General features: G+C 42.9%; 1 protein-coding gene across 1 annotated transcript in view; it reads left to right on the top strand.

The window, feature by feature from the left end:
• Positions 1-1,189: 1,189 nt before the first annotated feature.
• LOC111142165 (phospholipase A2 receptor 1) overlaps positions 1,190-21,560 on the top strand; it is a 106,582-nt gene continuing 86,211 nt past the window's right edge. The window contains exons 1-3 of the mRNA XM_022495168.1: positions 1,190-1,295; positions 16,960-17,343; positions 19,933-20,106. Coding sequence (XP_022350876.1) covers positions 1,190-1,295; positions 16,960-17,343; positions 19,933-20,106 — 664 coding nt within the window. The remainder of the gene's footprint in view (positions 1,296-16,959; positions 17,344-19,932; positions 20,107-21,560) is intronic.

Below are 21,560 nucleotides of genomic sequence, written 5' to 3'. Positions count from 1 at the left end.
CTTTTTTAAGCTCCCCTCCCCCCTCTCATGTCTTAATGACTATTTAGGAAAGGTCTTATGTTAGCTTGTTCTCATGAATATTAAATGTTTCTAGTGTTCTGCTGGTAATTTGGGGGAAATTGGAGGGGAGACAAACCATGAAAGACTGTGGACTCTGAGAAACAAACTGAGGGTTTTGGAGGGGAGTGGGGGGGTGAGCCTGGTGATGGGTATTATGGAGGGCACATATTACATGGAACGCTGGGTGTGGTGCATAAACAATGAATGCTGGAACACTGAAAACGTATAAAATAAAATAAAAAGCGGGGGGAAAGACTACAGTTAGAAGAACTACATTCTAGTCTTTTCCTACTTAACTTGTTTAGGGAGTAAGTTTTACTAGACCTAAAGCAAATGATTTTGCCTTTACCCAACGCTTTTCTCAGTTATTAAGTGGGATAACAGCTGTAATGTAGGTTAACCCAGCTATTTTGCTGGGTTAGGGGGATCCCAGGAGATGGAAAGTGGGGAGACGGCATTTAAAAAAGAAAAGGAGCTCAACTAATGGAAGAACGTTCCGGTACTTTGAGGGAGGATTCTGGTGCACCCCACGAATCTCCATGGTCCACATTCCAGAGGAGGGGAGGTCCAGAGTACTCCCAAAGCGCCTGGGTTCAGAGAGTAGCTTGGTTTGCTCTAAACTGCTTTGGGCCAACCCTGCAGTGTTTACCAGAATCCGGGTGGTTTGCGAACCCGGATGTCAGACTTCTGTCCCAGAGATTCTCAACTTGCTCACCCCCAACTCTTCTCGGCCTCCCCCAGGAAGGAGAGAGGGGACAGGAAGCGGGAGGAGCTTGCAACGGGCAACTCCTCTCACCCCTCCTCTCTCCCCACCCCAAAGGCAGGAGTTTCTGGGACGGGCTGATGGTCCACCGCCTCTTCCTCCTCCTTCTCCAAGCTGGAGTGAGTAGGGCGGGGAAAAAACTCCGCAACTTAACGGTCTCCAGCCCAGAGCCCCGAGTGTCCGCACACTGTGGCGACAGGGACGACAGAGTGGGCCTCCAGGAGGCTGGGGTGGCGAGTTCCCGGGAGGCGTGGATCGCCGAGCGGGCTGCGGTCCCGCCTCCAGTGCCGCGGCCCCGCGCTCGGGCTTTGGCGTTGGCTCCCTGCGACCATCACCCTGGGCGCCCGGCGTGCCCAGTGGTTAGCGATGCTGTTGCTGCGGTCGCTACCTCTGCTGCTTCTGCTGGGGGCGCCACGGAGCTTCGCCGAGGGCGCGGTGACCGCGCTTACCCGCGAGTCGGTCCCATGGCAGGGTGAGTGTCCCCTGGGCCAAAGAGATCAGACCCGCACAGCGGGGACGGGGGTGGTTACGGCAGAGAAGGAAGGGGCCAAACTGGGGGCAGGAAGGGGTGAGCAGCTAAGGCGACCGTATTTATATGGTGGCTGCGTTTCGTTAGTCCCGAGAAGGCCGGCGGATGGGCCAGTCCTGCACCCGGAATGGCATTACATCCCACTCTTCCTGGCCCGCATCCCCCTCCTGCAGCCCCGCATCCTCCAGGCATCCGCGGGCAGCGCGGCAACCGGCCGGGCCTGGGCTTGAAGGCAAAACTTGACTAAGCTCTGGCCCGGGACCATTTCAAAATGACATTTCAAAATGATCGTTTCTCAGATAAATAATGGCAAAAAAGATGTCCCATTTTGTCCACTCCTAAAGCAAACCTGGATGTGTGCCGCTACTTGCCCAGTGGCCCTGAGCCAGGCTTCCATCCCTCTGCTCCTTCAGGAAAGAACACCTAATCTTTTCTGTTAATACTTTGCAGACCAAATGGGGGCGTGGAGCCTCTGTAGGCCATGAACTGTGCAAACTGAAGCCAATCACCTTCTGCCTCTCACTTTCTCTCATAAGACAAGTGGGGTGTGGGATATCCAGAGGCCCACCGAGGAGTAAACGAGATCATTCCATGCCATCCATCTGTGGCATGCCTGTGAGCCAGAGTTCCTGCAAAGTCACCCCCACAGCCCACATGCACACCTGGATCAAGTCACCAAACAGTTATTCAGCACCCAGTACCCAGAAGACTCATGAAAGCTCTGTAGTCATGAGGGGAGGGTATCCTGCAGGGGCCCACAGCCGAGAATAACTACCTGCATGGTTGCCTCCAAGGCAGAGAGGCCAGTGTCCCAAACTGGAAGCCTCTCTGCGAAAGGAGGAGGGAGGCAGGGGTAAATAAACCAGCAGGAGTCTCCAGGCAGCCTCTGTCCTCCTCCACCTTTGGGAATGAGTTTCGAAAGAACAGCTAAAACAAGGTGTGATCCATGCCTGAGTTCATTGTTCTTTCTTTTTTCTTTCTTTCTTTCTTTTTTTTTTTTCTTTTCAACATACTCTGCCTACAATTTTGAGGTGATCTTTTCTGGACTGTATTCCCTAGCAGGTTGAGTAATTCCCACTCTAAAATGGCCAAAGATCAAAGACCTCTTAACCTTAGCACTAATGAGCTAATCCTTAATATATGTAGCAGCAGACCCAAATCCTGGCCTGAGATAGTTTCTAATCAGTGCCTTCATCTTAGTGGTCAAGGACAAACCATCTGCTACCTCCTGTACATTCCAAGTGACAGTTTGCAAATCTGAAAATCTGACATAGTTGGCAGAGAGATTAGTCAGGTATGAAAATGGTGTTACTGGTATTCCCTGAAAGTGTGGCATTGGAGACTGTGTGACATTGAATGTGCCAGTTCTTGCACAGGCTCCCCTCCCTGACTTCGATCACCCACATCAGTAAAAATTTTAAGTATAATCTAGATGGGTTTCTAGTATAATCTAGAAATTGGGTTTTTCCTGTCTATACCAAGATGGAAAAAACAAATCTTAGCATTGGAAGGGACCTGAGACAGCCATCATCTGAGTTGTTTCATCTGTATTATTGATTGAATTGATATGAATTATAAGCATCCCAGTCTTGGGAGGCAGCTGATAGATGCTATTGTGCTGACTTTTCATTTACCAATAATTTTTGTGTCCAAAAGTCTATATGTGTCATATAGTGTCATATAATAGTGTGTCATATAATAGTCAAGTTCATGGTCTCTGAGCCAGACTGTATGGGTCCAAATCCTGTCTCTACCATGTACCAGCAATGTCACCTTGGACAAGTTACTTCACCTCTCTGTGCCTCAGTTTCTTCATATATAAAAATGGGGGGAATAATAGTACTTCCTCAAGTGTTGTCCTTTCATTTCAGTATCCCCACAGCACCATCTTTCTCTGGCCCGTCCAGACCATTCTGACAGGTTGACAGTCCTTTACCAATCATATACTGTCCTGTGCACAGCACTGTACTTGGCACGTCTTCAGCTTGTATCCCACCTCTAGTGGGCTATCACACAGGCCTCACTGTGATTCTGGAAACTGAGCTCTTCTAGCAAATGCTGCAACTTGGTAACTTCACTCACTTAAGGATGCCAACACTGGGAGGGCAAGTGAGAGAATGAAGATGGGAGTGGACACTCTGGGGAAAGGTGGACATAGTCTCAGTAGAAGTTGCTAAAGGAAATGATTGGGGACAATAAAAGAATTTTAAAGCTGTACTGAGAGCTGAAAATGATGTGAAATGGCCTCAACCAGCCAATAACAGGAGACTTTCCTCAGGAGTACTTATCTCCCCAGGAGCAGGACTGGAGGGAGACTGGGGCTGTCTTAGTCCTTCAAGACAGTCAAGGTAGGCTTTTCTGAATGACCAGTGACCAAGGAGGTTGGGGTGCTGATAAGCTGATAAGGTAAAGGTGCATGACCATGGAGACTGTCTAGAAGAAGACTGAACTGGGGTAAAGGGGTAGAGTCATCTCTTGAAATACTGTGCCAACAGGAAGAGAGGTGAGGAGCTGAAGCCTTCAGCTGTTCATTCACTATCTGTTGAGTAATGTGTGCCTTGTCTCCCTTCTTGGATTGGATTCACCCACAAGTAATCCCTGAGACATGTATTTATTTCGATGCAAGTAGTTTGTGTGGGAGATGATTGTAGAAGACACAATGAAGGAGTGAGGAAATGAGACAGGGAAGGGGCTCAGTTTCACAGGAGCCCTTCTCAGTGACTGTGGAGAACACAGTGGACCCACTGAGGGCAGGAAACAGAGGTATTCACCCACCAACTCCCATTCCTCCCTAATGCAGGGTCCCTCCTGGGGCACTAATCTTCTGGTCTCTGGCCTGCATGGAGCACTGTCAGGCAAGAAGACACAGAGAATCAGTCAGAAAATATGAGAACTCTCTCAGGTAAATGACCTCCAGGGTAGACGGTATGGATAACCAATGGAATCTGCTACTCACTCCCAGATTAGGGAGATAAAAATATGAGCAGGATATGTCCTCAAGAGGCTGAGAGTCCAGAAACAGATACAGAAACACAAAAAATTACAAAACAGTGCAGAAGATGTTACGATAACAGGGAATGAGCAAAGTTCTTAAGTAGGGACTTAAGTACGGACTGGCCTGAGGGGCTGCGGACTACAAAAGGGCATTTATTTTCCCAAAAGATAAGTAGGTAGTTGCCACACAGGCAACTTTCCTCCAGAAAGCACAGAATGTTTGCAAAGGCACAGAATCACGTATTGGGTAGTCTGAAAGTTCTAGTCTAAGCTCTTTTGGATGGAAGAAAGAGGTCCCATGGAAGGTCACTCAGGCAAGCACTAGACTGGGTATAAGGGCACTAAGATCTGAAGGGGGACCCAAGGACAGGCTCTCCTGTGCGGCCACGCCTCCTGGGAACTGAGAACTGGCCACTGGGACTGCTTGCTGGTCCCTATTTGGTTCTCCTTCTGTGGACTGGTTTCTTTTGCTTCAACTTGCAGGATCTTTCATGTGTAGCTCCCACAACTTCTTTGGAGGAGTTGCCTAATTTCCTAAGAGAGGAATCTGGCCACATTTGTCATAGCATGCTGGCCACTCCCTGCACTCTGCCCTTGAATTAGAGGCCTTCCCGTGGCTGGTAGGCTGTGATTGTGGTGTGAGATACATACATGGATCTGCTCCATCAGAGGCTGTGATGGAGTAGATCCCCAGAATAGGGTTGTGGCAGGACAAGAAGTTGTGACAGATCTATATTTGGATGCATGCAAGAGATGAGGAAACGAAGAGTTTGGTTAGAGGAAATCTGCTTAAGGAAAGTAAATTCATGTGGTATGAATTGAGTATTGCTGAGAAGAACCTCATGAGTTCAGACAAAAGGGAACCAGAACACACTTTTAAGTTTGGGACTTGAAGTCGGTTTGGGACTTGAAGAGGGTAGTTATGGAAGGCAGCAAAGAGCCCATGTGAGAGGTTAAATTAACTGCTCATGAAGAAAGACACTGATGCCCTGAGCTAAGTCAGTCATAGCAGGAATACTGAGAAGCAGAAGGTTTGGACTCAAGAAATATGGGTTAAAAAAGAAGAAAATTAAAAATAATAAACAGTGAGAGACATGGGAGAAATGGCAGAACAGAAGGGGCAGTGGTTATACAATAGAAATAATAATAGAAATAGAAAATATAGAAATATTAGAAAATAATAGAAAATAGAAATAGTTTTGGAGGTGGATCCTTTCTTGGCAGTGATCAGGTAGAAGGTATGGTTGTGGGCATGGTCACTGAAGTGGGGCAACAGGTGGAAGAAGGTCCTTGGAGCAGAGGAAGTTGAGGAACCCAGCATCCACAGCAATACAGACATAACTTGTGTGAAACAAAAGTTTCATTTTAAAAATACCATTACCTCATGCAATGTGCTGCTACTCATCTACTCTGTTCCATTCTACTTCCTTTGATAATTGATACATTGATGATCATGACCCATTCATGAACCATAACCCATGGTGGGCCAGAGTGTTAGGGCATCCATGCAGAAGTTAAAGGCTTTGAGGTAGAGAGGAGAACGGGGAGCCTGCTGGCATCAAAGTCACAACGAATGTAAGGAAGAGGTCAGGATGGGACACCCCAGTGTTGAGGAAGGGAAGACTGTGTGTCATGGTGGAGAGGTTTCTGACAGAGGGTGATGAGAGCCACCATCTAGAGGCAGCAGTGGGGAGACGTGGTGACCCTGAGATTTTCCCTTAGCTTCCATTTCTGATACAACAGTAACGATGGCTCCCTTGACTGTTCCTCATAGTACATAACGTTTGAAGAATGATTACTATGTGCTATTTCACATACATTAACACACTAAACCTTCACCACAATGAGGTAGGTACTATTACTACATACCCTTCTTTATGGGTGAAAGAGGTTAAAGAGCTTGCACCAATAGGAACTTGAAAAATGGGAATTTGAATCAGGCACTCAAGCACTAATGCAAAAGACACCCCCCACCATAGCCTTGTGAGCTCATTAAATAGTTCATTCTGTATCCTGTTGTTTGATGGGAGCACATGATTTGATTCTGTGACAGGAGGAACAGAAAGCCAGCCTCTTGTTTTTTGCAGTTCCTCCTTTTCCAAACCAGTATATCTACATGTAAGAGTGAATATTTTCATAAAGCAGAAAAGCTATTGATTTTTTAAAAAACATTGTAGGCAATTCCTACACTCCTGGGCAATGAGCCATTCTCCTAATCTAGAGATGTGGAATTTAAGTAAAAGCCTGATCAGATACTGGTTTGGCTGTCCTGCTCAGCCATCAATCACTCCCATCACCTGATTCTGTTTCTCCTGACTTCATCATCACCTCTCAGAATCTCTTCCACTTCAAACTTTTCTCATTCCAGCTTCTCTGGCTGGCTCTTCTCCTCACGAGCCTTTAAGAGTCATCATAGACTTCCAGTTTTCCTGGTGCTATACTTTTTCTCATTAAGCTTCTAACTCTTCCTATTGTTGGTTGGTAGAGTAACTGATACCACACAGTGCAGGTTCCAAGCCAATGCAGAACAGTGGAGTCAAACTGAGGGCTCAGATGTCCCCTCATTTCCCTTTTCTTGACCTAAGAATTTGCTTATTTATATCCGGTTTTCTGAAGAAATGATTCCTTTGTTTTGCCTCCTCTAAACTCATCCCTGTGTGATGAATCCTCATATGATCTATCAAAGTAATATAGTTGAGACATTCATAGACCCTTGCCTCCACTTTCTTTTAGAAATTATCCTTGAAAGCCTTTTAGGAGATGTTCCAATACAAAGCTAGGAACATAAATTATACATTTTTAATTATTCATAGTTAAAGGAAATACAGTTCATAAAAGAAACAAAAGAATGCCTTATAAACACTGTATTAAGTCATTCAGGGGAAAAAATTTAATAAAACCACTCAAGAAAAAGGGAGGAATATTATTACAATTTCTGTAAATTGGTTCTGTGATAAAGAGCTAAACAAAACAAATAAGAGGTTTCTGCTTTCATGTGTGGCCACATGATTTTTTAATTTATAAAATTCTCAGAATACTACGGTTCCAAAGAAATATGCTACCACGCTAAGTGAAAAAAGTCAGTCAGGGAAAGACAAATAACGTATGATTTCATTCATATGTGGAATTTAGGAAACAAAACGAATGAATAAAGGGCGGGGGGAGGGGGAAGAACAAGACAAACAAAGAAACAGACTCTTAACTGTAGAGAAGAAACTGATGGTTACCAGGGGGAGGTAGGTGGGAAGTGGGTGAAGTAGGTGACGGGGATTAAGGAGCGCTCTGCTTGTGATGAGCACTGGGTGATGTATGGAAATGTTGAATCACTGAATTGTACATCTGAATCTAATAGTACACTGTATGTTAACTAACTGGAATTTAAATGAAACCTTGATTTAAAAAAAGTAAATGGCTAACCTAAAAATATATTCAGCCTCCCAGATAATAAAATAAATGCAAAAAAAAAAAAAAAGCAGCTTGTTAGCATAAAAAATATGCTTGTAAAAAGTTTTACTATTTCTGGCTTTTGGCATTCTGCTCTTGAGAATTTTCCTTTTCACTTATGAAAATATAAGGGGAAATTCAAAGTGGTTGTCCAACTAAAAGCATTTTTGTCTTATTTGGCACTATCCGTGTTCAACATTAAGATCTGCTTTTCTTTTATTAAAATTTATGGAGTGATCATAGTGACTGAGGTCATCCTTTTCGTGATCCTATGAAGCCAGTGCTATTACTATACCCGTTGTGCAGATGGAGAAACCAAGGCAGTTACTGTTCAGCTTCAAGCAGTTCTGCCATAAAAGAAGTGCTCTGTCATTTGCCAAAGTTCTTCTTCTGTAGTGGTAGATTTGTTCAGGTAAGAACAGGGTGGGCTCGTGGGCATGTGGCCAATGAAGACACACAGAGTGCTGTCCTCAGCAGGGCATTGCACTTGGTGTTTAATGTTCTGTGGTTTGGGGTCTTGTAATTCTTAATAATTTTAATCTCTGAATTTGTGCTTTGGGCATGAAAGCTCATGGGACAACAGAACATGAGCCAGAAGCTAGAAGCCTCAGCTCAAGCTCAGTCCCACTTTTGTCACATCCACTGACACACCCCCCGCCAGATCCCCTGGATGGGTTCTAAGCTGCTGCCTCCCCACTCCTACCCTCCATCCACTGTGCCAACAGGCTGTGTTCAGGTTGGGAGACAGGAGGACTGGGGTCTGCTAGTGGAAGGCCAGTGGCATCTCAGGGAGGAGCAAGGCCCTGGCTATCCCCACTAGCCTGACAGCACCAGGCGTATTTGGTGAGGACTGAGTGGGGAGCCTGTCACCTATCCCCAATCCAGGTACTGAGTTTGAGTCCAGCACTTCCTGGCACAGAGGCTGCAATCCCTTGTGGGCTCACAGGAAGTGGAGATTGACTTGACTTCCCTGCCCCAAGCAGGACACCACATTTTTATCTTACTTTGGGTAGCCAGCAAAGAAGGTAGCCAGCCTGAATTGGAAGCATGAGGACTCAAAATTTATAGGCTGAATTCCTAACCCCCATTACTTCAGAATGAGACCTTATTTAGAAATAGGGCCTTTATGGAGGTAATTAAGTTAAAATTAGGTGATCAGGGTAGACTATTTATATGACTGGTGTCCTTATAAGAAGGGGAAATTGGGACACGGAAATAAGCATCTAGAGTAGATGAAATGAAGGGGCACAGGGAGAAGACACCCATCTATAAGCCAAGGAAGGAGACTGGAACAGAGCCTTCTCTCACAGGCTCAGATGGGGCCAGTCCTGCTGACACCTTGATTATTTACTTCTAGTTTCCAAATCGGGGGGCCAATAAATTTCTATGAAGTCATTCAGTTCGTGGTACTTTGTTATTGCAGCAAACAATTATTATAGCAAACTAGTCAGGGTCTAACACTATATCTACCATTGGAAGTTGTTTTTGTGTTTGTGTTAGTGTTAATTTCTATCTTTCAGTTAAGTAAATGTAGATTTTTCTGAAGTGGGTATATTCTTTTTTTTTTTTTAAGATTTTATGTATTTATTTGACAGATAGAGATCACAAGTAGACAGAGAGGCGGGGGGAGAGGGGGGGAGGGCGGGAAGGAAGTAGGCTCCCTGCTGAGCAGAGAGCATGATTCGGGGCTCCATCCCAGGACCCTGGGATCATGACCCAAGCCGAGAGGCAGAGGCTTTAACCCACTGAGCCACCCAGGTGCCCCAAATGGGTATATTCTTAAAGTAACTAAGGTAGATGAGCTCGAGTAAATACTTTTGCATTCAATAATGTCACATCCTTTCCTGGGTTGTTTTAGTTGTTGGTGGAGTTGTCTTCCGTTTCTGTTTGTTTTGGTGACCCAGTCTCTGAATCATATCCCCAGGGCTTCAACAGGCATGCATTTGTGAGGGAAGTTTAAGTATGTTCTGTCTTACTGTGTCTTGCTGTAACTTGCTCTTTGTAGCGAGGCTTCCTGGGGACTGAGATGGCATATTTTCAACAGTCTATAAGACGATAACAGAGCTGCTATGAATAATGATTGTTATACCAACAATGTCTACTAGGTACTTTCAAGTTAAAGGCAAAATGATGGAGGGACAGACTAAAAGCTAAAAGGAAGAGGAAGGTTTTCAACTCAGTTTAAGAATTCACTGGTAAGATACAGAGAGATAAAGTGAAGACCTTCAGAAGAGATGAGATTTTCTGCAAGGGTCAGGCACTGCTAAATGAGGATGGGGGAGAGGAAGGGATGGGAGGGGATGTGAGTAAGCAGAGAGTGGCAAGGACAGTCTAAAAGGGTTAACCTACTTCACACAGGGGTTGGTAACAGGCAATTTGAATCCCCACAAAATTGGGGCCAGTGGAGCTGATTAGCTGGGTTTCATGTTTCCCTCATGTGAGAAAGAGTATTGTATGCCCCTGTGGAACTGGGAGTGGCGATTTGGGAAGATTAGAGAGAAAAGGGGAGAGAACACATAAAAAGATTAAGCAAGAGGGATCCCATGGGCCTGTGGAGGTGATGATTATCCAGGTTCAGAAGCTGTAGGAAAATAAAGCAAGCTCAAAATCAAGGACAGTGCCAGGGCAGATGAAGAAACGGAAGTTCTGCGGAAGGATAAGGGGATATTTTAGAATGTAATTTACCTTTAGTTGATTAATAGAAGGCAATTGAGAGGCAGCCACAGACTCTGTTAGGTGCTGTCAGATTAAGAGACAAACACTGAATCTCAGATGCATTTGAGGTAAAATGCAAATATTCATGCAGAGAGGGCCAGGAGGGACAGGCACACTTTCCATTTTGTTCTGCGGGACTGTTCTTTCACGTACAATGCACATGCTGCAAGCATCAGAAATTCCTTGCTTATTGGTTTGGAAAGTCATATTAAGAATCCAGATTTTCTGCATCATTCAGCCATGAACAGAACTCAATTCAGCAGCTTACAACATCCTTTCCTGCTACAGAGTAATCTAAGTAAGTAACACAATCAGATCTGAATCCACTGTTCACTGGATAGGACAAACCCAAATTTGTGTAGCTAGAAAAGGTCAATACATCTTAAGAGAGATGCTGCTCACCTTCAGATTGGTTGCACCTTCTGGAAACTTGCAATGCCCAACTGAGATACAGGAGTCTCCCTTTTTTCACAGGGTATACATTCCGAGACCCCCAGTGGATGCTTGAAACCACAGATGGTACCAAACCCCAATACATACTGTGGCTTTTCCTATACATACATATTTATGATAAAGTTTAATTTATAAATTAGAGACAGTAAGAGATCAACCACAGTAACTAATAATGAAATAAAATAATTACAGTATACTGTAATAAAAATTATGTGAATGTGGGCGGTCTTTCAAAATACCTCATTGTACTATACTCAACTTTCTTTTGCTAATGTGAGATAATAAATATCTATGTGATGAGATGAAGTGAGGTGAAAGCCATAGGTATTATAACATAGTATTAGGATACCTGTGACCTTCTGGTGACACATCAGAAGAAAGATCTCTGCATGACCATGGTTGACCTCGGGTAAACTGAAACAGCTGAAAGCAAAATGGAAGCTAAGGGTGGGGGAGGGACTACTGTACTGTCAGAACAGAAAGGAACCTAACCGATTCAAGAGATGCTACAGGGCAAAGAGTGTCTGAGCACCAGCTGTGTGGGTGGGTAGAGGAGAAGAGCTTTAAATCCCGGGAAATGGGGTGGGAGATTGAAACAGGATTGTATTTGGCAAGCTGTGGCTTCCTAATAGCTTTCTTCAGCATTGCACTTGGTGTGAACTGTGTATGTGAACTTTTCCTTCCACTTCCCTTAACATGGAGGAGCGCAGAGGCTGACTTTTTATGTGTCGTTGGATTAGGTGGCCACCATCATAATGGCATTCACTGAATATCAGAAAGCCCTTTGCTTGCCTAAAATCCACCATAAAAAGAGCATTTCTTTAGGAATTGTTTTTTATTGCTTGTTTCAAGTGTTTTTTGTGTAAAGTACAGAAACCTCAACAAAGTCTTAGTGCTTCAAACCTTACCTTATTCACTCACCACTTTAAACCTCCATCCATTTCTAAGAGAAGAACTGTTTAAAGCAGAAGGAGGCACCCAAGGCAGGTGGGGGTGATCCGAAGGGGTGCTGAAAGTGAAATGTCCTACAGGTACCTCCAATCAGTACCCTTCAAACAGATGGATCAGACTGTAATAGTAGCCCCAGCCTTTAGACTCCAACCTCTTGGTATCATAGGAATTGGCAGGCATTTGCCAGCCAAATGAATGCTGAAACTAGAGAACAAGTCATTGCAACTACCTTTTCCAGAAGCCTTGTATTCCGTATACCACTAAATCTTATCTCATTTTCCCCCTTTGAATTCTCTTTCCAGTGATTGGAGTCTCACCATTCCCTGCTTTCCTTTCTCACCACAACCAGCTGAATTGAGGCCTTCTGTCCCCTTGCTGAATCGTAGCAATAGTCCCCAGACTGTGCTCCAGCTCCAATGGTGGACTGTCTCATCCCATCTAAAGGAGAACTCCTCCAGGCCAGGAACTTGGACGTTTGTCTCACACTTATATTCTTAGCACCTAAAACATTGCTGGGCACACAGTAAGTGCTCAATAAAGGCTTTTGTTGAGTGATTCACCATGCCAATTCATCTACACCATGACCTCAGTCATACTTTCTCTTATTCTCTCTCATCGGAAGAACAGAATTTTTGAATAAAAATTCAACTTCTTCATAAAATGACCCCAAACCATCTCTTTCTAACTTTATATTCTATAACCACCAAAGTCTTTTATATAGGTGGGCTCTCATCACCCTGGAGCTGATTATTTTTGTCACTTCTTAGCTTTGGTGATACTCGCTCTGTCCAAAATGCCCCCTTGCCCACCTCCCCAACTGTGCACCTATAGACCTCCTCCACTATTCTGAACTCTCTCTTTCTCTCTCTCTGGAATGAAAACAGACATCTTGCTTGGCTAGGTCATCAGTGTACCTCTGTGTGTGACAAAAGTTAGGTCCCTAATAAATGACTGTTGAATGAAAATGTGTGTGCATGTGGCATGTGAGAGAGAGATTGAAAGAAAGAGAGAGATTTCTCTGATAAGCCAAATTATCCCTCCTAGCCCTGGCTTCTACCTCATTGTGCTTATTTATACCTCTGACATCAAAATATACTTCAACATTAAGTTATAATTCTTTCTATACATTTCATGATATACTCCCAGGGTTAACATTAATTCCTTAAGGGCAAACACTATGACATACATATCCTTCTTTCTGCAGGGTTCCTAACATATACCATATTAGGGACTGAAAAAAATCTGTTTGGAATTTTAAGTCACCTACTTCAAATTGTTTAGCAACAAACTGCAGCAGTTTATTTTCTTCTTTATAGGTTATAAATTAATGTATGTAAATAAAGCTAGAACTAGACCTATATAGTCCTTACTGAGCATGTGGATACTAAACTTTGGAGACAAAATAGATTTAAAGAGATGTAAAAGAATGATTCAATGAAATAACCTTTATGGTCCCACCAGCTCTAAAGTCCATGGTTCGGGTTTGTGGGCAAAATTATTCTCCTCCAAATGGCATCATTCCTTCCAGTGATGTTCTCTGTCTCCTCCTTGGAAAGCGGGCAAAGTGAATGCATGTGCACACACTGTCCCCACTCAGAAGTAGAAAGTAGAACCGCTGTCTTCCGTGGATTCTCCCCGCCCCCACCAAAAGCATAAAAGTTAGCTTATAAGTTACTTCTAGTAAATCAATCCTTTCTTTCCTCTTAAACTTATAATTATGAAGGGAAGTATAATAACATTTTACTGCAAGGAGATTTAGTAATTCTGGCAGTACTTTATTAATCACTTAATCAGTGTTCAAGCAGAACTGATGTCCTTGACATATATAATCAATCTTGATTCCTCCCACATTTGATTTTCATCCTTTCTGAAACCTGACCATAGACACTAAGGATTGGTGGCTTTTTTTCACATTATGTTTTTGTTACAGACAACCCATATATGCATATAATAATAATCAGAGTATTGATACCTACATTGGGCCTCCTCATAGTCTATTTGAAAGCAATTGCTTTCTCTTCAGTGAATTTATAGAGATTAATGGTGCCAGGACCAGATTCTATTATAGTTTAATGGGAAAATGGGATTGGATCATTTTTTAGCTTCCTATGGCATAGTATTCTTTTGGAGATGGCATATTTATTGTTATTGTTAAGCCAGAGCTACTTGTTTATGATACATTCTGAGGAACTTTTCCAAAGCTACATTCTGAAGGCAGCTGGGCATGAAAACATATTAACACTCCAAAAGGGAGCAGCGTGGGATTAAGTTTGTCAAATATCTTCTGCTTCAGAAGGGTATTTTTATGATCACTGGTGTAACTATGGAAGCTCCGATTCTAGCACTCCTTTTCTCATAACATTTAATAATTTGAACATTTAAAAACTTTATTTATTCACCCAAAATTTTAGTGACATATAATTTCCATGTTGACTGACAGACCATCCATTCACTCATCCATACACTGCTTGTCAACATCACGCGTTTTTCTCTGTCTTTTAACAGAACTGCAAGATAGACTTCACAGGTAGATACTAGTGTAGAAGATGAACAGATGAAGACTCTTAACTCATGACTGCACATATATTTGAACAAACAGACAAAAATTTTGTTATCTGGCTTTTGAAGCATATTTATCCTCCATAAAAGGTGACTTCATATTAAGTCTACACACACTGTATGCTGCAAAAGCTAGAGTAAAAATGAATTTTTCTGGTAATGATAGAAGTCTTTGGAGATGTTCAACTTAGCACTCTTCAGGTGTTCAATCAGATCTACAGTTGCCTCTGCAGATCAAGAATTGGGAAGCCAAAGGGATGATGGTAACAATAATAACAACATCGACTTGCTGAAGTCTTCCTATGCCAAAGTGGTGTGTGATGTGCTTTCCATGGGTTAATTTAATGGAATGCTTTTAGTATCCCTGTGAGATCAGTATCACACATGCTCCCAGTTCAAAAAGGAAAGGGGAGTCTCACTGAGATTAAAAATTTGCCCAAAGTTCCAGACTAGTCTGCCTGATTGAGAGCCCTCAACCACTCATCTGTCTACCCATCTTAGGTGTATAAACTGAGGCCCTGGGGGCTGAGATCCAGCCATTAAGTAGGTGGCTATATTTGAACATGTATTTGAGATAGAAGCTAACCTACCGAACAATTACAGTAAAATAATTATCCTTTAGTGAAAAATTAATGAAACACTGGACTAGCTAGAAAGTAATTAGTAGATTACAAAAGAAATTAAGCTGAACCCTCTACTCAGGCATGAAAAAGAGAGTTGGAGAAAAGGTTAATTATCAAAATCCACATCGTATTGGCAAGGGATAGATTTGATCTTGAATGACTATTACTAATAGCCATATAGACATGGTCTTCATTAGGAAAACAAATTTCCTGATCTAAATGAAATCTCCCTAAAACCATTCATTCTCTTCCCTTGCCCAAGCACACACTCGCCTCTCTTTTGCTCTGATATATGATGATCAAAGCAATTTTCTGACAACTAATTCAACTCCTCAAATTATGGTTGTAAGTGAGGTTATCAATTATTAAATGAGGTATAGCTTTAATTAATACATTGACAATCTTTTTTTAAACAACGTCATAAGTGATTTTGGGTTCTGTAAATCAGTTGTTGGCCTGAGTAACTTTGAAGAAAAATAAAAGAACTTTTACCAAAACAAAACACAGTCCCCATGAACCGATGCACGAGGAAGCTTATTCTGCACTGTCCCAAATCTCTATAAGGCCTCTTCCTGTCACACAACACAAGTTGCCCTAAGCCACAGCCATTTTAAGGAAAGCTGATAAGTTCCCTTCAGATATTTAAAGAACGGACAAGAGGTAAAATATAAGAAGGGACCCTATCTAATGAGAGAACAAAAGAGCTCTTGAACCCGACCAGACATTCTGAGCTGAGGGCCTCAGGAAACCAAGTCCTGCCAGCCTCTGCAGGTGCAACTATGTAACTGCCAGCACACTTAATCAATATCAAGCATTTATTGAACTTCTATAATGTACTCACTACATTCTGTGCTTAGACTGAAGAAATTAGACATGATTTCTACCTCCAAAACCCTGTGAGAGGACAAGTTCATAATTGTATAACAGGCGTTTTCCAGACCAGTGACTTGAGGTATAGTCCGATAGCAGACAGGTAGCTAACACCCATTCCTGGCTGGGCACCACCAGCTCCTCCACAGGAAATTCACCCAGATCTCTTCTTCTGGCTCCACGGGGTTAGAGGCTCAGAGAAGTGTCACAAAATCCTACTTTCTCTGTATCTCCCTGTGGCCTATGTGGCTTGGCCACTGCCATATTGCTCTGTCATCCCCCAGGTATCTACACATGGTGCCAGGTCTGAGGTCATGTCCTGGGCATCCATCTATTGCTGGTCCCACCCACGAAGGCTGCTCTTGTGAAGAGGCCATCCCACAGCAAATGTCCCCACTTTTTTACTCCACATGGATCCAGCACAGAGAACAAATGTGGAGAAGCTTTTTTCCCACCAGCATTGCATCTTGTATCAAGACACAAAACCACACTTCACTTAAACCCTTTTGTTTTTCTATAGGATTTGATGGTAGAACTTTTCATTTCAGTGACCGTTGATTCAGCTGGTAGGTTTCTAGTACTCATGCACTTGCCTGAAGAAAACCAAAGGGACACCATACCTCTGGGCACACAATGTCCCTCCCATTTAGCCCTGGGTATTATTATCAATCCCTGCTTTTTATCCAGTTGTGGTGAGCGCTTTCACCATAATACCACTCCCCCACGGATCAACCGGCAGCCTTTGCTACTGTACGGCCATGGAGGTCTTAGATCACTTTCTCATTAATTCCAACAAATCCATTTTGTTTCCCAAGGAACCCTTCTGTTTTGTGCAAAAAAAAAAGCTCTTCTGGTGGACCAGATCAACTCCAGATCTGTTCCAAATGGCTGTAAATTGTGACATATGGCAACATATAGACATGCACCCTGGGATCCTCATGACAGTAGTTAATGATATATGGATGTTGCATGCGATGTTTTCTCTTTTGTTTTTTCAGATAAAGGAATATTCGTTATCCAGAGTGAAAACCTCAAGAAATGCATTCAAGGAGGCAAATCTGTACTAACCCTGGAGAATTGCAAACCACTAAGCGAGCACATGCTGTGGAAATGGGTTTCAAACCACCGCCTCTTTAACTTAGGGGGCAGTAGCTGCCTAGGCCTGAATTTATCTAATCCAGAGCAGCCATTGAGCTTATACGAGTGTGATTCCACTCACGTTTCCTTGAGATGGCGCTGTAACAGGAACGTGATCACCAGCCCTCTCCAGTACACGGTGCAGGTGAACCACAACAACATGCTTGTGGCCTCAAGGAAATATCTTCAGAAGTGGACATCCTATATGTCAGATGGGGGAAGCATTTGTGAATATCTGCACAAAGGTGAAAAAAAATAAATAAAAGTACTCGTGAAATGTTATATTTAGAAAGTTTGCCCCTAAGTAAAGATTTGTAAATTATATTATATGACAGCACCCAGAGCCTGAAGGGATGTCTAAACACATTTTAGTTGCTTACTTCCTTATTATAAAGGGATTACCAGAGTCTTGGAATGGGCTTTCTATATGCTGCTAAAGAAGCAAAACTCAAAATTTAAAGATATTAGGGAAGAAACCACTTAAATAACTCTGGGTATCAATGAAAAGGAGGAGAAAGAAGGCTGGAAGAGGGAAAAATAAAGGTGGGAAGAATAGGTCTTTGAAGTAAAGACTTGTCAGGATAGATAGAAGAACCTCTCCTGCTCCCATTTCTCTTGTTGTAGAAACTCAGCACCATGTGTGAGTGTGTCCACAGAGCACCTCAAAGCCTCCTCACTGGCATCCACGTGATGGTTGTGGACAAGGCATTTAAAGATAAACCACAGACTACTGTCAGGAGCCATTGGCATGTGTCAAGGGGTGGGAAAGCATGGTTTCAGGAGTGGGGGTTTTCCTTCTCCATAGTTCTATAATTTGGGCATTTTGAGCAGAAAAAAAAGGCAAAGAAAATGGCATAAATTCTGAAACCTCAAACCAGTCTCAGATTTTGTTCTGTAGCTCTCTTCATTCATTCATCCATCCTTCTTTCACGTAGTTATTAAACACTGACTATTTCTTGGGTACAGTGCTGGCCATTTAATTTACACAAGCCAAAAGACAGATGTGGTCCCTGACCTCATGGTGCTCTGTAGAATTATGCCTTAACAAGAGCATATCCTTCTAAGAACTTTATACAAGTCCTGGGAAGCAGAGCAAGGGACTCCTAAGATCTAAAGCAGGACTTTCTTTTGTACCTACAATAAATGAATAAAAAGAGAGCCAAGAGCAAACCATTTTCAGGACTCCCTACAATAAGCAATTGCTGTAAGCTGGCACTCTGAATAGTCTTCAGTTCTAAGGAAAAACGTAATATTTTGCTATATGTTAATTTTTTAGCCATATACTCACATTCCTACACACTCAGGGGAAGACTGAATAGAAGTCAGGGGATCGAAACAAGAGGATGCGTCCTGAAATACCGGTAGTTCCTAAACAGCCCAAACCTCCAGGGCTGGCAACGTGGTGTGTGGTGTATGTCTAGCCCCTGTCAGCTGTTGCGAAGGAGGGAGAACCTCCGCAGCTGGACCTTCTGCTCCAAGACCCCCTTAACCGAGGGTGGCCCAGATGCCCCTCCCCACTGAAAGCCCTAGTTGAGTCATGCTCAAGGCCAAGGATACCTGATTATTGTAATACTCTGAGAAAGCAGCCAACAGGCCACCTCTTCATACTCCTCTCTCCTAGACTCTTGTAGAGGCCTCCTAGCTAGTCATCCCATTTTCCCCTCTCCCCGTGTCGGTTTGGTTTGCCACACTACACCCTGAGTTACTCTTTTTAAATGGCAATCTGATCGTGTCATTTTTCCATTCAAAACCCACTAGGGGCGCCTGGGTGGCTCAGTGGGTTAAAGCCTCTGCCTTTGGCTCAGGTCGTGATCTCAGGGTCCTGGGATCGAGCCCCATGTCGGGCTCTCTGCTCAGCAGGGAGCCTGCTTTCCTTCCTCTCTCTGTCTGCCTCTCTGCCTACTTGTGATCTCTGTTTCTGTCAAATAAATAAATAAAATCTTAAAAAAAAAAAAAACACCCACTATTGACAAAGGCCCAAATCCATAACGTGGCAGAGCTGGCCCTCTGTGAGCTGACGCTCCAGCTCATCCCCAGTGCCACTTCCTTTTACACCTTCTTGCTCTTCCCCATTCACCCCACACACACTCTTGTCACAGGCCCTCCATATTTGCTGTTCCACCCACCAGAACAACTCTTCTGCCAAGACTTGCATCTTGTCCAGTTCTTATTCAGAGAAGCCTTCATGGGCAGCCCTCTCGACAATAGTGCTCCTCCATCCTTCAAACACACACACACACACACAGCCGTTCCGTCTTCTGCCCGGCTTTGTTTTCCTTCGTGGCACTTATCACTATCTGAAATTATATGTTTACTTGTACACTTGTTTTCTCTTAGTCTCTCCCCTCTAGAACAGAAGTTCCATATGAAAGGGAACATGTGCAGGTTTGCTCTCTAGTACATCCTCAGTGCAGGGCACATTAAATGTCCAACGAATATCTGTTGAATGAATGAATCATAAATACCTATATAATTCTTGAGGTTCAGATGCTGATCCCTGATGTATTAGGGAACCAGAAGGTATTTTAAGTAAATCTTCATTTAATTTTCCTTCTCATCCACTGATAAATATGTGTGTTACTTTGTGGGGCACCATTGTAAATAAACAGGCAGGAAATAGGTAAACAAGCTGTTTATCAGCACGTGCTCTGAAGCCAGCACTTACCCTTGTACCTTCACATACACTAGACAGTGAGGCCCCAAGGATTCTCTGTGGAATAACAAGGGCCTTACCCATTGTAGGTTCTCAGTCGATAAAAAACACATTCACTAAATGACAGTTCCCAAAGATAAAGTTGACATAATGCTTATTTGACTTTGTCTTTTTTTTCTAGATTTGTACACAATCAAAGGGAATGCCCACGGGACACCATGCATGTTTCCCTTCCAGTATAACCAACAATGGCATCATGAATGCACCCGGGAAGGGCGGGAAGACAACTTACTGTGGTGTGCTACAACCAGTCGATATGAACGGGATGAGAAGTGGGGATTTTGCCCAGATTCCAGTAAGAATAAAATCTAGTTTTCCCCATATGTCATGAATGAATCAAGCATGATTAGAAAGTTATCTGTATTTAAAGAAAAGCACCAGGATTGGTAGATTGAAGTCTGAATAAGCACTCTGATTCCATTTATCCAGATTTTGATTTTATGTTTGTTTTGCCTTGAAAAGACAATTCTGATGTATACTCTTTTTTTCCGCTTATGTTCAAAAGATGTTAATTAGCCATTCTTCATTAAGCTCAGTGCATAAGTAAGGATGCTTTAACCAGAATGAAATTACAACACTCTGTGCACTCATTAATCCCAGCTTCCGGGCAAAATATGTCAAAACAAACCTAAATGCATATAAAACTTCTTCTTTATTTCTACTTTCACCCCACCCCCTCTTATAAGCTGTCTTAATTTCTCCATGTCCAGACTGCTTTTCTTGCCTATTGTCAGGTCCAGGGATCAGCTGGTCCCTGGGTGAACTTTCTAAAATCGCAATTGCCCACATTATTTCTCAACAATGAGTTCTCATCTTGAGTTCCCTCTTATTGCTCAATTTCTAGCTATAACCTCAAAATCTGACAACTGCAAAGTTCTAACTTTTTTTCAGTTAGTACTTTATTATTTTATTTTTATTTAGCTAAAAGTTTTCCAATAGCTGCTAAATATTGAAGAATATTTATATATACCTTCTACTTTATTTTTTTTTTAAGAGAAGAGAGAGAAGGGGGAGAGACAAAGGGGGAAGGAGAGAGGATCTTAAGCAGGTTCCATGCCCAGTGTGGAGCCCAACTCAGGGCTCAGTCTCACCACCTTGAGATCATGATCTAAGGTGAAGTTAAGAGTCAGATGTTCAACTGACTGACCACCCAGGCGTGCCTATACTTTCTACTTTCTATATTCAGTGTCCTTCACTTTGGTTCCTGCAAATCAGAGAGTATAGCTCCTACTATCTCCTCTTCCTTGCCTACCTCCCCTCCATATATATTGCCATATATATGACAAAATACAACAAATAAATGTGAAACAGAAGCAAATGGAAGAAACGAATTCCAAAGAATGTGATTTAGAAGTTATCTGTAGAATTGTTTTCTAATCTAAGAACAAATTTGGCTTAGTGAATAAGAGAGAGTACAGTCTTTGAAGTCAAACAGACCAAGCTTGGAGTCTGTTTCCCTTCAACGATGAGATCTTAAGTGTCTGTTTCTTTGTCATACAAATGGAGGTAATAACCTTTTAGGATTATTGAGATCCAATTTGACGATGCATCTAAGGTACATGTATTTCTGGTATACGGTAAGCTCTCACCAGGATTAGCCATTGCCATCAGCATCAACATATATCATCATCAAAGCTAACTTAGCCTTTCAGTATGCGCTTCTGAATCAATGATCCCTTCTCTTTGTTGTCTGTCAGCACCACTAAGTTAGCATAGTGGGGAATATCAAGAGTGCTAGGACTTAGGACC

Source organism: Enhydra lutris, unplaced genomic scaffold (genome assembly GCF_002288905.1).
Source record: "Enhydra lutris kenyoni isolate GAN:26980312 unplaced genomic scaffold, ASM228890v2 scaffoldscaffold1, whole genome shotgun sequence".
Lineage (NCBI taxonomy): Eukaryota > Metazoa > Chordata > Mammalia > Carnivora > Mustelidae > Enhydra > Enhydra lutris.
This window is presented reverse-complemented; position numbering and strand designations above follow the sequence as displayed.